This window comes from Acomys russatus, chromosome 13 (assembly GCF_903995435.1).
Source record: "Acomys russatus chromosome 13, mAcoRus1.1, whole genome shotgun sequence".
NCBI lineage: Eukaryota > Metazoa > Chordata > Mammalia > Rodentia > Muridae > Acomys > Acomys russatus.
Genome location: NC_067149.1, coordinates 15,040,644 through 15,057,029, shown reverse-complemented (window position 1 = coordinate 15,057,029; position 16,386 = coordinate 15,040,644). Strand labels below are relative to the sequence as shown.

Sequence of the window (16,386 nt, the reverse complement as noted above, 5' to 3'; positions counted from 1 at the left end):
AACTAAGGTGAAGGCTGGTCAGTTGTGGTCATGGTGGTACATACCTGCAGTCCCGTCTCTCGAGACAGAGGCAGGCATAGCTCTGAGTTGGGACTGACCTGGTCTGTCAGAATAGCCTAGGAATGGAGTCTTGTGAGGAGAATTCTGAGAGCAGGTGAGCACACTCCAGGAAAGCAAGCCCTTATAATCTTAGTTTCTTCAGAACATGGAATTGTTATTGGAATGTGATTTCATGGTAGCTCCTCCAGGTGTAGCAGACAGGAATGAGTTTACTTCAGTTACTAAGTATTGCTTGCTTGTTGTTACTCAATTAAATCTTTAAACTAGCCCTATATGCCCCTATGGAAAAACAGATTTTTCTTATTGTTTTGTTTTGTCGCTGCATGTGGCTTGTCCTTGTGATTTTATACAGCTTGATCTCATGAGAACTTTACTCATGTGGGTTTTTTAAATTTACATTTATTTGTTTATTTATTGATTTATGTTTTTTTAGATCCACCTGCTTCTGCTTCCTGAGTGCTGGCAAAACCCTGTCTTAAAAAGCCATAAAAGCTGGGCACAGTGGTGCATGCCTGTAATCCTGGCACTCTGAGAGGCAGAGGCAGGCAAGATCTCTGTGAGTTCAAGGCCAGTCTGATCTACAAAGTGAGTCCAGAACAGCTAAGCCTACACAGAGAAATCCTGTCTCCCAAAAGAAAAACAAACAAAACAAAAAGGTAGAGAAAGGAAGGAAGAAAGAAAAGAAGGAAGGAAGCAAGAAAGTAGGCAAAGATTCATTTGAGGAAGATACTCAATGTTGGCTTCTGTGAGAAAAACTATGGGCTCTAACATGATTCCATTTCTCTTGCCCGCCCCCCCCCCCAATAAACACAAACGAAACAGTACATGGCCGTAAAGAACAGTAATACTGTGTGGCTGGGGAGATGGCTCAGAGGTTAAGAGCACTGACTGCTCTTCCCGAGATCTTGAGTTCAATTCCCAGCAACCACATGGTGGCTCACAAACATCTATCATGAGATCTGATGCCCTCTTCTGACCTGCAGGTGTATGTGCAGGCAGAGCAGTGTATACACACTATATATATATATATATATATATATATATATATATATTTTTTTTTTTTTTTTTTTTTTTTTTTTTTTTAATTTAAAAGAACAGTAATACTGGAAGGGAACTGAGTTGGAAACAAAGAAAGGTTGAACTTGGGGCTGGCAAAATAGCTCAGCCAGTAAATGTGCTTTGTGGTCCAAGCCTAGTGACCAGAGTCACTCTAACCTGAACCCACATAAAGGTTGGAGAGAACCGACCACAAAGTTGTCCACTGTGGCCTGCGTCAGGATAAGTCTCACTGATAGGAGTGAGGAGCAGGGCTGTGTAGGTAATATCGTAAAAGCAAACAATGCGTGGGAGGTGGGTGGATCAGTTTCAGTGTGCAGGAGTGGACGTGCTCAGTGACCAAAATACAAGAGCTGCACGTAGGACTGCACAACTCAGAGAGTGCTCCTTCCATGCGTCTACGCACTGAGAAGGAGACAGAGCTGAAAGCTGTGTGGTCTTTACATTGTGGCACAGGAGTGCAGTGCAGTAAATGCAACAAGCCCTCAGGAGATGCTAGCTGTTGAGTGAGAACTGGTGCTCTTACTGACCTTGAGCCTAGTGTCTGTCATATTTGGAAACGGATTTCCACAACTGAAGCCACGTGACAGAATAGACAGGAAGTTCAGTGGGAGGCAGCCGAGGTGCTCCATAAAGCGGGAGCCAAGATGTTCTCAGTCTGCACCCTGGTCCTTTCAGAAGAGCAATATCCAGAAGATACTCCCCTGAAAAGCACACCGAGAAAGCCAGGTGAGGCAGTGAGCCTCTGTCTCCCGCATTTGGAAGGTGAAAGCCGGAAGGTTAAGAGGTCAAGCCAGTCTGTTTTACATAAGAGGCTGCTGGGAAAAAAAACCAAAACAATAACAACAACAACAGAACAAAACACAGTAACAATAAAACAAAAACAACAAAGAAAATGTTACCGCAGACATAAAGTCCACTTTTTGTTTCTTTTGGGGACCTGGTCTCACTATGTAACTCAGGGAATCCTCAAACTTAATCCTCCTGGCTCAGCTCAGAGAGCCCTGGCTTGCTAACACCATGGCTCGGCACTCCCAGCCTGTGAAGAGTGATGGTAAGGAAATATAGCACACGTTTCCTCAAAGGAATGTTGTCAGAAAAAGCAGCCTCTTTCAGAAAACTCAGGACTATGCAGAATTTTCTGGAGAGATGGCTCAGTGGTTAAGAGCACTGGCTACTTTTCCAGAAGACAGGGTTTGATTCCCCACACCCACATGACAACTGTCTGTAACTCAAGTTCCATGGGATCTGACATGCTCTTCTGGCCTTCTCAGAGACCAGGTACTTATAAAATAAAATAATTAGATTTTTAAAAAAGAACTTACTGCCAGGTGTGGTGACACACACCTTTAATCTCAGCACTCAGGAGGCAGAGGCAGGTGGATCGCTGTGAGTTCGAGGCTAGCCCGGTCTACAAAACAAGGCCAGGACACCAAGGCTACACAAAGAAACCCTGTCTCAAAAAACCAAACAAACGAACAAACAACCCCCCCCCCAAAAGAACTTACTGTTGATTTTAACCAATGTCTCCAGCTCAGGCTCCCCTCCCAGCCTCTGTAGGAGACTAGGCAGGGTCACTTCAGAACAGTTAACCCCACAAAGAGGCCATTAGCAAACACAGCTAAGTTGCCTATAGACTGACTTCCTGCTTTCTATAACTCTGAATCCCCGTGCTCAGCTCCTTCCCAGTTATCTCACTCTTGCCCTAGAATATTCGGTCACCCCTATACACGTTGAATTTGAGTTGCTGGAATTGTCCCTATAGCAACAATATCTTATTGATTAAAATCTGTCTCTATTAATTTCTGTACTGCCATGTTTGTCTTTGAGAACACAAGAGACCTAAAAGTCTGCCACTGCTCACAGAGATCCTCCTGTCTTTGCCTCTGGAATGCTGGGATTAAGCACCATACCCAGAAAAGAGTAGAATTTTAAAACTGAAAATATTAATAACTAGGCACAAATAGGGATTTTCTTTTTTTTCCTTTCTTTTCTTTTCTTTCTTTTTTTTTTTTTTTTTTTTTTTTTTTTTTTTTTTTGTTGGTTTTTTGTTTTGTTTTCTGAGACAGGGTTTCTCAGTGTAGCCTTGGCTGTCCTGGACTCACTTTGTAGACCAGGCTGGCCTCGAACTCACAGCAGTCCTCCTGCCTCTGCCTCCCAAGTGCTGGGATTAAAGGCATGCTCCACCACTACCCGATAGCTTTTGCAAAGTTTTACCCAAACGTTTGCAACTAGATATCAATGTGGCTGCTGTCACGTGAGCAACACTGTACAGGTGCACAGAGCTCTGCCTTGCAGAGACCAGCCCTACAGAAAGTGTATCCTTCTGAAAAAACAGAAGCCCACACTAGATTTTGGGAAGGAGTCTTCTGTCCTTGAGCAGGTGATTGAACTGTTTGCTTTGTGCATTTTCTCTTAAGACCTTTCCAAGAATGACATATAGGTTATTGAGCCGAGAGTTTGTGGCAGAAGGTCCGTGGCCTAGGGACCAGAACAGAAATGGAAATATGAAGCTGAGAGCTATCAAAGCCTGTGGCTCTCTGCATCCTCACATCTGTTTCTGAAGACCGGGGGCCTTGGGAGTATCCTTCACTATAGTGTGGATTGTGCGTCCCCTCAAGGTTGCTAGAGCAACTTCGCCTTCAAGGGCAAGAGGCAGCAACCCTCCCAGAACCCCACAACATTGGGCCTGCCTAAAGATCAAAAGAGATGCTTTACATGGCAGCTGCTATGAAATATTTGAAACGTCATTTTCACCAGTTTTTAAAAATTTTGTTGAAGGGAAATAGCTAAAATTGGGACACCTAGATTGTATTTATCCTGATAAAAAAAAATAAGAAGAAAATGCAACCAGCCGCGTGTAGTGGCGCATGCCAGGAGACAGAGGCAGGAGGATTGCTGTGAGTTTGAAGCCAGCTGGTTTACAAAGGGAGTCCAGGATAGCCAAGGCTACACAGAGAAACCCTGCCTTGAAAAGCAAAACAAGCCAGGCATGGTGGTGCAAGCCTAACCCCAGCACTCAGGAGGCAGAGGCAGGTGGATTAGATTAGATAAATTAGAGGCCAGCCTGGTCTACAAAGTGAGTCTAATACAGCCAAGGCTACACAGAGAAACCCTGTCTCAAAAAACCGAGAGAAAGAGAGAGACAGAGGCGAAGCAAAACAAAACGAGAGGGAGAGGGGAGAGGAGAGGAGAGGGGAGAGACTGGAGACTGGAGACAAGACAGGAGAGGGGATATCCCAGCCCTTGAGAGGCAGAGGCAGGTGGACCTCTGTGAGTTCGAGGCTACCTGGTAAATCTACAGAGCAAGCTCCAGGCTAGCCAAAGCTAGGTGATGAGACCCTGTTTCAAAAGGGAGGCCAGAGAGGTGAGGAAGACAGAGAGTGTATGGGTGTCTGTGTGGCGAGAGACCACGTTTCATCTCTTATATTAGCAAAAACTAATAAAATTAACAACATCGCAGTATATAAGACAAAACGGTGGGAGCAGAGGACTTTGAAGCACGTGAACGAATGATGACTACAGCCTTTGCCTTTGCTGGTGTTGATTGTTGCTTAGTTATTTATTGTCAGGATTCTACACTGTGGCCCAGCCTGGCTCTGAACTTAAAATAATTCTCCTGCCTCAATCCTTGGGATGATGGGATTACATGTTTGAATCCCCACAGAGGACGAAATTTTTTGCCTACTATGATTTTCTTACATATATGTAATTCAGTAACCCTATGTCCAGGAATCTATGCTACAGAAATAAAGTTAAAGGAAAGAAAAAAGAAAGAAACAAAGAAAGAGAAAGAAAGGAACTAGCTTTGGCCAGGTGTGATGTTTCACATGTGTAATCCCAATATTTAAGAGACTGAGGCAGGAGGATTAAACTTTGAGGCAAGCCTAGTCTACATATATAGGTACTGTGTGATATATACATATATAGGCTGTGGCCCACGCCTGTAATCCCAGCATCAGGAGGCAGAGGCAGGCCGATCGCTGTGAGTTCGAGGCCAGCCTGGTCTACAAAGCGAATCCAGGACAGCCAAGGCTACACAGAGAAACCCTGTCTCAGAAAAACAAGCAACAACAACAACAACAACAAATATATATATATATGGTTATCTGTACGAAAATTTGATGTTAGATGTAGCTTTGAAAAAATAGTTAGACACAGTGGCACACACCTGTAATCCCAGCACCCACAGAGGCAGAGGTAGGGGGATCTCCTAGTTAGAGGCCAGCCTGGTCTACACAACAATTTCCAGGATGTCCAAGGTTAGACAGAGAAATATTGTCTGATAACATTGGATAAATAAACTTACACGCTTTTAACAAATGCTTCACGTATCTGAATTAAATTACAATTTTAAAAAAAATGCTTCACATCATGTGTAAAGTGTAGTAAGAAAGGATAAGGTGTAGGGCTACCACGTTCCAGAGCCCTGACCCCGAGACCTGAGCAACACTGACCTCTGAGATGCTTCTCGCCAATTGACATTAGTAATTGATTCTTGGTTTGGTTGGGGTTTTTTTTTTGTTTTTTTGTTTTTGTTTGTTTATTTCTTTGTTTGTTTGTTTTTTGAGCCAGAGTCTCCCTGTGTAGCCTTGGCTGTCCTGGACTCGCTTTGTAGACCAAGCTGGCCTGGAACTTACAGCAATCCCCCTGCCTCTGCCTCCCAAGTGCTGGGATTAAAGGCGTATGCCACCACTGTCCCCGGTTTAGTAATTGTTTTTTAAAGCATTTCAATTACATTGAGTATCCAAAAGAAAAAGAAATCCAGACATAAATACATTAGCGTGTGTAATAGCAACTGTTTCTTTTTTTGTTTGTTTGTTTACATTGTTTCTTACAAGCTTCTCAATTAGATACAGTATACAAAAGAAATCCAGACATAAATACATTGGCGTGCGAAAATATGATTGTTGCTCACAAAAAAAATTGGTTATTGTCAAGTAGACATTATTTTCTTACTGCAACTCTTACTTCTAAATAATAAACAAAAATGAAAATCGAAAAGTTTCTAAAAGTGTATTTTTTTTTCTGTAGAAAAAAACCGCTCAATAGTATTGGGATGAGAAAAGATACATTGTTTCATAAAACAACGAAGAAGATACAAGTATCGATACGTTTTTCTTTTCACATGCATAAAACAAGCCTATTGGCGTCAGTGAATATGCGTCTGCATCTCCTATGAGTTTCTGGAGAGCGAAAGCACCAACAGCGCCGCTGGTGTAGTGGTATCATGCAAGATTCCCATTCTTGCGACCCGGGTTCGATTCCCGGGCGGCGCAAGTTCCCTTTTTTTTTTTTTTTTTTTTTTTTCTTTTAAAACTAGATAATTAAAAAAAAAAAAAAGAACTTGCTCTTGCTACACACATGCTGTTTTATTCCTTTCTTCCCCAAATATTTTTTATTTCACTGTATACTTCACGAATAAAACACTCCGCTCTGGAACTCGACAAATGCTGACTATTGGCACTGAGTCTGCGCAGTCTGAGACGTCCCTTGCCTGGTGGAAGCGCGGCTGCGCATCAAGTGAGTCCAAGGCTTGAAGCCGGAGCATGCTAGCCGGCTGTGCGCATGCGCGGCGCGGGTTACTCGGCTAGCGGCTCTAGGCGTTCGGCTCGCCGCCATCTTGGACCGGGGCTTCATTGTTCGCGGTGGGCCGGGCATTTTTGTGTAATTGCCGCCAAAGAAGAAAGTGAAGTAGCCTCCAGTCAAGCGAAGAGGTCCGCTCTTCCGCAGCCAGCAGCCATAGCCTCCTCAACAATTTGCGAGGTAGCGAAGGGCAGGGAGCTGGACCCTGAGGTGCCGGCGCGACCGCAGCAGCCATGGAGGACGAGATGCCCAAGACTCTGTGAGTCTGGAGCAGCGTTGAGGGAGGCGGGATGGTGGTCGCCCCGTAGGGAGGCCGCGGCCCTGCGCCTCCCTGCAGCCTATTGTTCTCCGTGGACGCCGCGCTGTGGTGGTTCCTCCCTCCAGTGCGCCCGCCAGGATGCTTAGAGCCGAGAGGACGGTGGCGGGAGAGGGGCTCAGCCCTGTCAGCCCCCCGGCTGGCCGCGCTCGCGGCCCCCAGACCTGCAGGAAGGACTTTTCATTCAAAGCTCTCCTCAGGACCCGGCACATCCTCCTGTAGCCCCATGCTTGCTTCCTTTGATTTCCCCTGCCCCCTCTTTTTCGGTGAACCTCTTCTGGATTTCCTATCTTGCTCGTTCTTGTGATAGGATTTGTTTTTATGTTTAATTCTTGGGGCTGAGGTACAACTTTATTCTTGCAGTTGAGAAGTGGGGGGGTTGGGGGGAGAAAAGGCATACATCTTTCTAGAAAGTCTTTGGCTTTCCCTCTGTAACACATCCCAAGAGCCTCGACCAAAAACCTTCCTGGACACCCAAGGATGCTAAAACCGTTCCTTAAAAACGGAAATCACACTCGGAGGAATGCATCTACTGAGGGAAAGTGGTTTAGGTATAAAACATGTGTAACACCATAATTACCATTTGCTAATAGTGATTGACATTTTTACCAATGAAGCAACGTAGGCAGCCAAGTCTAAGCATCTTTAGTGACTATTAAGTACTCAAGTTTAGGATGTTTTCTTTGTGGAGTAACTTCCCCTTCTTTTCTATTCTTTGTTTTCCGATTCTCCAGATCCTGCCTTTGTTGGATTTTACAGGGCAAAAAAGGAAAAGCTCAAGGAATTGTGGGTTGGTTTTGTTTGTTTGGGGTTTTTTTTTCCCCCCGTATATTTGAAGATTGCAATTCGATGCTCGTTACACCGTGCACATAGTCAGTTCATATAAATAAAGTGATTTATTTATTTTGGTTTTTCAAGACAGGGTTTCTCTGTGTAGCCTTTGCTGTCCTGGGCTAGATTGTAGACCAGGCTGGCCTCGAACTCACAGCTAGCCGCCTGCCTCTGCCTCCTGAATGCAGGGATTGCAGGCGTGCGCCACCACAGCAAATGAAGTAGATTTAACAAGTATCATCTCACAGAGTTTAGCTTTGCACCCAGTTCCTGACATAGCTTTTTTTTAAAAAAAAGAATCCTGGTACTTTTAGAGCCATGTACATTTAGGGTTCTTTTTTAAATTGTTCTGAAGTACAAATAAATTGTTATCCTCCACCCCACCTCACCCTCAGTTTTCAAAATTTTTTCCTTTTGTTTGTTTGAATTTATTGGGATAGAATGTCACTATTGTAACTCTGGCTCTCCAGGAACTTAGGAACTCACTATTATTGACCAGGTTGAGAACTGCCTGCCTCAGCCTCCTAAACAGTGACGTTAAGGGTGTGCATGTGTCACCACACTAGTCCCAATTTTCAATTTCAAGTTGGGTATTTATTTTTTTAAGATTTATCTATTTTATGATTTATTTAATTTTATTCTAAGTACATTGGTCTGAAGGTGTCAGAATCCCTGGAACTGGAGTTACAGACATTGTGAGCTGCCATGTGGGTGTTAGAAACTGAACCCTGGGTTGTTTGGAAAAGCAGACAGCACTCTCAACAGCTGAGCCATCTTACCAGTACCAAGATTTATTTATTTGAGTGCTCTCTCTGCATGTACACCTGCAGGCCAGAAGAGGGCATCAGATCACAGTATAGATGGTTGTGAGCCACCATATGGTTGGTAGGAATTGAACTCACGACCTCTAGGAGGGCTGACAGTACTCTTAACTGCTGGGCTATCTCTCCAGCCCCTCAAGCTGGCTTTTTTTCTTTTTTCTTTTTTTTTTTTTTTTTTTTTTTTTTTTTTTTTTTTTTTTTTTTTCTTTTCTTTTTCTTTTTTTTGGTTTTTTGAGACAGGGTATCTCTGTGTTAGCCTTGGCTGTCCTGGACTTGCTTTGTAGACCAGGCTGGCCTCGAACTCACAGAGATCCACCTGCCTTTGCCTCCCGAGTGCTGGGATTAAAGGTGTGCACCACCACGCCCGGCCTCAAATTGGCCACAAGTTGGCTTTTAAAAAAAAATTATTATGGGGGCCGGAGAGATGGCTCAGTGGTTAAGAGCACTGCCTGCTCTTCCAAAGGACCCGGGTTCAATTCCCAGCACCCACATGGCAGCTCACAACTGTCTGTAACTCCAGGATCTGACACCCTCACACCAATGTACATAAATTAAAATTAAAAATAAAATATTTTTAAAAAAGACTTACTTTCTAAAAAAAAAAATTTATTATGTATACAGTGCTCTGCCTGCAGGTATGTCTGCACACCAGAAGAGGGCATTAGATCACATTACAGATGGTTGTGAGCCACCACGTGGTTGCTGGGAATTGAACTCAGGACCTCTGGAAGAGCAGACAGTGCTCTTAACCTCTGAGCCATCTATCTCTCTAACCCTCAAGTTGGCATTTTTGGTTTGGTTTGGTTTTAGTTTTTCGAGACAGGGTTTCTCTGTGTAGCCTTGGCTGTCCTGGACTCGCTTTGTAGACCAGGCTAGCCTCGAACTCACAGCAAATCACCTCTCTCTGCCTCCTGAGTGCTGGGATTAAAGGTGTGCGCCACCACAGATTGGCATTTTTAATGTATATGTAAAGTCTTCTTTTAAAAAAAAAAAAAAGATCTCACGCCTTTAATCCCAGCACTCGGGAGGCAGAGGCAGGCGGATCGCTGTGAGTTCGAGGCCAGCCTGGTCTACAAAGTGAGTCCAGGATGGCCAAGGCTACACAGAGAAACCCTGTCTCGGGAAAAAAAAAAAAAAAAGATCAGAGTCTCCTTATATGTAGCCCAGGTTGTCCTTGAACTTGCTACATAACTACACTGGCTCAGAACTATCAGTTCCATTTCAATCCCAAATCTAGGATTAAAGTCTTCATGCCTAGTTTACATTTTTATTTCTTCTCCCTCCCTCCCATGTTGGCTGTCCTGGAACTCGTGGCTTCCAAGCCTGTCACAGTCCTTCTGACTCTGCTTCCCAAGTGCTGGGATTATAGGCTGGTACCACCACACTAATTTACACTTTTGTTGATATATTAAATATCTTGGTAATTTGTGGGACCTTGAGGTAGCTTCTTAGTAAGGATGCCATACTTAGGGCATGGCCCTTTGTTTTTGGAAAGATTGTATCTGTAGGTGAATGCTCCCTAAAATCTATTAGTATTTGTAGAAAGTCTTTCCTTTTTCATCTTAGCATTTTGGGATTCACACTGCTATGCTTTATTGGTGTCTGTATAAGATACTTGAAAACCTTTTTAAAGCTTTATTTCAGTTGTAATAGTATTTTGCCTGCATGTGTGTATGTGAACAAAGCATTGGATCTTCTGGAACTGGAGTCAGGGATGGTTGTGAGCTACCACGTAAATTCTACAGAATTTACAAAGAACTAATAAAAAACAAGTCTTAGAACCCTTGCTCTCTTTATTTCCTTACTTCTTACGTGTGAATGCTTTGCCTGCCTGCATGTATGCGCATCACCAGCAGGCCTGGTGTCCGCAGAGTTCAGAAGAGGATGTTGAATCCCCTGGGTCTGGAGCTACAGATAGTTGTGAGCCACCATGTGGGTGCTGAGAATTGAACCAGTGTCCTCTGCAAGAGCAACTACTGCTTTAGACTTCTGAGCCATCTCTCTAGCCTCTCCTTAGGGCATTTATAGGACACTTGATATATTCCAGGCAGGGCTCTACACCAGTGGTTCCTAAGGTTTAATACAGTTCCTCATGTGGTGACACCAACCATAAAATTATTTTTATTGCTACTTCATAACTTTAATTTTGCTACTGTTTTGAATCATAATATAAATATCTGATAATCAAGGTATGTGATATGGGACCATTGTGAAAAAGTTGTTCTACGCCTAAAAGAGTCGTGACCGTCAGGTTGTGTGAGAACCACTGTTCTAGACAATAGTTATTTAATACTTTTTTTTTCTTTTTGGTTTTATGAGACAAGGTTTCACTGTGTAGCCTTGGCTGCCCTGGAACTCGCTCTTATAGACCAGGCTGTCCTGGAACTCACAGTGACCTTGCCTCTACCTCCCAAATGCTGGGACTAAAGGCATGCATCACTACCACCTGGCTCCTAATACATTTTTAAAAATCTCTGCTTATAGATAATTTATCATTAGTTTAAAAATCTACTTAACCTTTTCCCTCAAATTTTCGATTTTTCCATTATAAAACCACACATTTTAATATGATGTAGGTAAAAAAGCAATCTAGTGCTCTGCTTTGTAAATTCTTTTGTAAGTTAACTGTCTCGAGCTGTGTTAGTAAAACTGAATATTTCCAGAGTTTTGGATTTCGTTTTTATTACTTTGGCTTTTAGGTGGGAATGGGAAGCTTGCGCACAGGGCCTTAGTGGCTGGTGCTGTCCTTGCGTTCCTGCTCTTTCTACCTCTGTCTCCCAAATGCTGAGGTTACAGGAGTGTTCCTACACCATACCTGGTTTTTACAACTATTTGGAAACTTAGTTATCCACTTTAAAAATCCATAGAGATAAAGTTGCTCACGTAGGAGGCAGAGGCAGGCAGATCCCTGTGAGTTTGAGACCACCCTGGTCTACAAAGCGAGTCCAGGACAGTCAGGGCTACACAGAGAAACCCTGTCTTGGGGAAAAAAAAAAAAACCAAGATTATATTTATACGCTGGTGTGCATGTGTGTTTATTTGTGACATAAACTGAGGGGTTCCAGTAGTGCCTACTTTCCCAGCTTGGTTCCAGATACAATCAATGTTAAATGCCAAAGAAAACAGGATGTATGTTGTGGGGCTCTCTACCACCAACACTAAAGTTCATGCCCTGGAAGCTTGGACCCCTGTATGGTCATGTTAGGAGGTGATAGGCCCTTTAGGAGGTGAGTCCTAATTATGTGTGTATAACCATAGCATTTCAGAAGTGGAAGTAGGAAGATAAGACTTCCAGACTAGTCTGGACTATCTAGCAAAACCTTGTTTCAAGGAAATCAAAACAAGCCTGAGTTGGGTGTGGTGGCAAACACCTTTAATCCCAGCATCCAAAGGAGACAGAGGCAGGCGGATCTCTGTGAGTTCGAGGCCAGCCCCATCTACAGAGTGAGCTCCAGGACAGCTAAGGCTACACAGAGAAACCCTGTCTCAAAAAACAAACAAAAATGGAAACAAAAGAAGTGTGTTCTAATGAAAGGCTGTAAAGTCATAGGAGTACTGCCGTGGGAAATGATTAATGTAGTTCTTCCAAGACTGAGTTGTTAACAGCAGAGCCAGCCCAGGTACTGGGGCATTTCTGTATGTGACGTTTCCACTTCAACATGTGATGCAGCTAAGGAGAGTCTCAAAAATGCCAGTGTCATTTCTGGGCTTTCCAGCCATCAGAATCAGGCCAAACCAACCTGTGGGTGTTACCCAGTCTCACATATTTTTGTTATAACAGCATAATTTTCATCTCACTGACATTAGTAGTTAACTTTTTCTATATCTGACTTGGCTTTATGGTTCTGTACAACATTGGTACATGACCCCAAAAGGGTTACAGTAAATACCGGCATGGTATTTGATGAGCTTGGAGCTAAGTAAGGCCTGGTGATTCAGCTTGTGATCTTGGCTACTCTGGAAAGTGATTCAGGAGGATTGCAAGTCCAAGGCCTGCCATGGTAACCTAACAAGACTCCCTCTCACAATTGGGAGGTTAGTTTTAAAGGACTGGGGATGGCAAAGGCCGTAGGTTCAGTTTTCACAGATATAATGACAAGGAATCTCGGCTTGTAACTAACTGCTCCAGTACAAAGTTCTGTGTTAAGATAGTAAGTACAAGTCACAACAAAACAAAAACAAGGGCTAGAGAGGGCTCAGAGGTTCAGAGCACTACCTGCTCATCCTGAGGTCCTGAGTTCAATCCCAGCAACCATATGGTGGCTCACAACCATCTATAATGAGATCTGGTGCCTCTTCTGGCCTGCAGGTGTACATGCAAGCAGAATACTGTGTACATGATCATACATAGATAAATCTTTAAAAAAACAAAAACAGAAAACAAAAACAAAACAAAACTGAGTAGTGTAAGCATATGAGGAATGTATTTAAAGTATATTGAAATCAGGTATAATGGCACACCCTTTTAATCCCAGCACTAGCAGAGGCACATGGATCTCTTCTAAGTTTCAGGCCAGCTTGAGTTCCAGGCCAGCCAGGGTTATGTAAAGGGACCCTGTCTACATATCTATATCTATAGACTATAATTATATATCTAATATATACAGAGCACACCCTTTTAATCCCAGCACTTGGAAGCAGAAGTTTATTTAACTGATAGACTTGAAACAGCATTGTTTATTTAAAAAAAAAAACTTGAGGGTAACATTAACAACTAACTTACTGAGATAGTAGGTTCAGTCCTTATGTTATTTGTATAAGGAAGATTTGCCCTTTTAATTTCATTGCTCTTCCTATCCCTACATTTGAGACAATGTTTGTTTGTTTGTTTTGTTTTGTTTTTGAGACAGGGTTTTTCTGTGTAGCTTTGGCTGTCCTGAACTCTGTAGACCAGGCTGGCCTTGAACTCACAACGATCCACCTGCCTCTGCCTCCCGAGTGCTGGGATTAAAGGCATGTACCACCACCGCCCGGCTGAGACAGTGTTTTTTGGTTTTTTTTGTTTTTAGGTTTTTTGAAACAGGGTTTCTCTATGTACCCATGGTGTCCTGGAACTCTGGAACTCACTTTGTAGACCAGGCTGGCCTTGAACTCAGAGATCCACCTGCCTTTAACCTCCCCAGTGCTGGGATTAAAGGTGTGAACTACCATCTTATTTGTTCCAGACTCTTGAACACCTCAGCCTGACAAGGGCTGAGATTACAGGCATGTGCAATACATTGCCTATCTGGCTCCCTCTTCTCCCTTTCTCTCTCTTTCCTCTTCCTTCCTCTCTGAAGCAAGATCTTGTGTATCCCAGACTGACTTTAAATTGTATAGACAAGGAATTTCTGATCTTTTGGCATATTGTGAATGTTGTGTGAGTTTGACCCTGCATTGTTAAAACTTTCTGTACATTTAAGAAACATTCTTCTATTAAAAAAAAAAAAAAAGCAGCCCCTCAATCTCTAAGGCTTACTTTCCTTGACTGTTCTGAGCTCCTGTTCAAAAGGCAGCTTCGTTTTCCTTTTGGAATTCTCATTTTCAGAGTAGTAGGCTGCAGTGTTAGGAAATTGCCATTCTAGGCAGATCACCGTGAATGTGAGGCCAGCCTGGTTTACAGAGTGAGTCTGGGACAGCCAAGGCTTCACAGAAAGAACCCTCCTCCCCCCAAAAAAAGAAGAAAAGAAAACAAAAAGAAATTGCCATTCGAAGCTGGGAGTGGTGGCACATAGCATTTGGGAGGCAGAGGCAGGTAGATTGCTGAGTCTCAGGCCAGCCTGGGTTACAGGTGGAGTCTAGAACAGCCAGGTGACACAGAGAAACCCTGTCTTGAAAAAGGAGCTGGGTGGTGGTGGCGCACGCCTTTAATCCCAGCCCTCAGGAGGCAGAGGCAGGCGGATCACTGTGAGTTCGAGGCCAGCCTGGTCTACAAAGCGAGTCCAGGAGAGCCAAGGCTACACAGAGAAACCCTGTCGTGAAAAACCAAAAAAAGGAAGAAAGAAAGAAATTGCCATTTGCCAGGCAATGGTGGTGTGGTGATGCATGCCTTTAATCCCAGCACCTGTGAGTTCGAGGACAGCCTGGTCTACAGAGAGTTTCAGAGTTCTAGGACAGCCATGGCTAAAAACAAATTTCCCTTTGATACATGGTCTTTTCTTTCCAAGTACACCTTTTCTAACCCATTCCTTGAGTATTGTTTCTCAGTGCTTCTCCCTTTTCCCGCTTCTTCCAGCATCCTCATAGTCACAGTGGCTCTGTGCTGAACAGTAGAAAAAAGAAACTGTATTTTGTGGACATCTAGAGATGCTTGTTTTGACTTGAAAGAGTCAAAAGAAGTTGAGTGTGGTCACACATGCCTTTAGTTCTAGCACTCAGGAGGCAGAGGCAATTGGATCTCTTGAGTTCGGGGACAGCCAAGGCTATATAGAGAAACCCTGTCCCAGTGGGGGAAAAGTCAAAGATATCTATGAGTGCTCCCAAAGCTTATTTTTCAACAAGCAGCTTTAGAAACATGAAAAGTAATTTCCCCCCGAGACATGAGCTTATTCTGCAACCATAGCTACCCTAGAATTTAGCATGTAGATTAGACTGGCCTTGAACCCATGCATGTTGGGATTACAGGTATGAGGCACCATGCTTGGCAAAAAATAAATCTAAGGTGATAAATTGTTTCCCTCTGTGTTTCAGATACGTCGGCAACCTTTCTCGAGATGTGACAGAAGCTCTCATCCTCCAGCTCTTTAGCCAGATTGGACCTTGTAAAAACTGCAAAATGATTATGGATGTAAGGGTATTTCACTCGCCATTGTTCTTTTGTCTTTTAAACGTACTAATGAAAGCTCGTTACTGTAGAACTTTATTAACGTTTAGATTCATAGAGATCTTAGTGAATTCCTAATTAACCTGTTTAGTAGGCAACCAAGTTTATTTCTTTTTCTAAGTTAAGGAAGAAAATTAAACAAACATTTTTAGAAAGGATGGTGTATGTGTGTGTGTGTGCGCGCGCGCGCGCGCTCGCGTGTGTGCACACCTCTTATAAATCTATTGAAGTATCAGAATTCTTATATTGTTACTTGGTTGAATGATCTACAAGTTTAAATATTAGATTGGGAATTGGGCTAGACATAATGAAAAATATAATGTATAATGAAAAGCATTTTTAGCTTCAGTTTTAAAGATTTTCTTGAATGTCTATCCAGACCTTAATGTATAGAAAACTTACTCATATAGTTGGTTATAACTATGAATGATACCTAGTTTTTTTTGTTTTGTTTTGTTTGTTTTTGGTTTTCCAAGACAGGGTTTCTCTGGGTAGCCTTGGCTGTCCTGGACTCACTTTGGAGACCAGGCTGGCCTTGAACTCAGCGATCCGCCTGCCTCTGCCTCCCAAGTGCTGGGATTAAAGGCGTGCGCCACCACGCCCAGCTATGATACCTAGTTTTTAAAAACAAAATTTATTGTATACATATACAGGTGAATGACGTGTATGGAGGCCAGCTGTCAACGTTGGTGGTCCCTTGTGCAGACAGAGTAGACATGTTCATATAATCCAAGGTGATCTGGAACTTGCTGTGTAATTAGAATGGCTGCAGTTTTCCTGCCTTAACTTCTCAAGTACTAATATTACAATATGCCACCATAGCCTGGCGATCATCTGTGTGTTTGTTTTGTTTGTTTTTGAGGCAGGGTCTGTGTAATTCAGACTGGCCTGTAACTTCAAACATTCTGCCTCAG

The 16,386-nt window shown here is 43.2% G+C and overlaps 1 protein-coding gene and 1 non-coding gene across 8 annotated transcripts in view; both read left to right on the top strand.

Moving 5' to 3' along the window:
- The first annotated feature begins 6,324 nt into the window (after positions 1–6,324).
- Positions 6,325–6,395, top strand: Trnag-ccc (transfer RNA glycine (anticodon CCC)). Its single transcript has one exon. It is a non-coding gene; the product is annotated as a tRNA-Gly (tRNA).
- A 276-nt stretch (positions 6,396–6,671) lies between these two features.
- Tia1 (TIA1 cytotoxic granule associated RNA binding protein) overlaps positions 6,672–16,386 on the top strand; it is a 29,263-nt gene continuing 19,548 nt past the window's right edge. For 4 of the 7 annotated variants that reach the window (XR_007831600.1, XM_051154852.1, XM_051154851.1 and 1 more), the window contains exons 1-2: positions 6,673–6,961; positions 15,340–15,436. Coding sequence is in view for 3 of the 7 variants with exons in the window: in XM_051154852.1 (XP_051010809.1) it covers positions 6,936–6,961; positions 15,340–15,436 (123 nt within the window). In the remaining 4 variants the exon portion in view is untranslated. Of the gene's footprint in view, positions 6,962–15,339; positions 15,437–16,386 lie in introns of all 7 variants that reach the window. The other 3 variants (XR_007831599.1, XR_007831602.1, XR_007831601.1) reach the window with 2 other exon arrangements.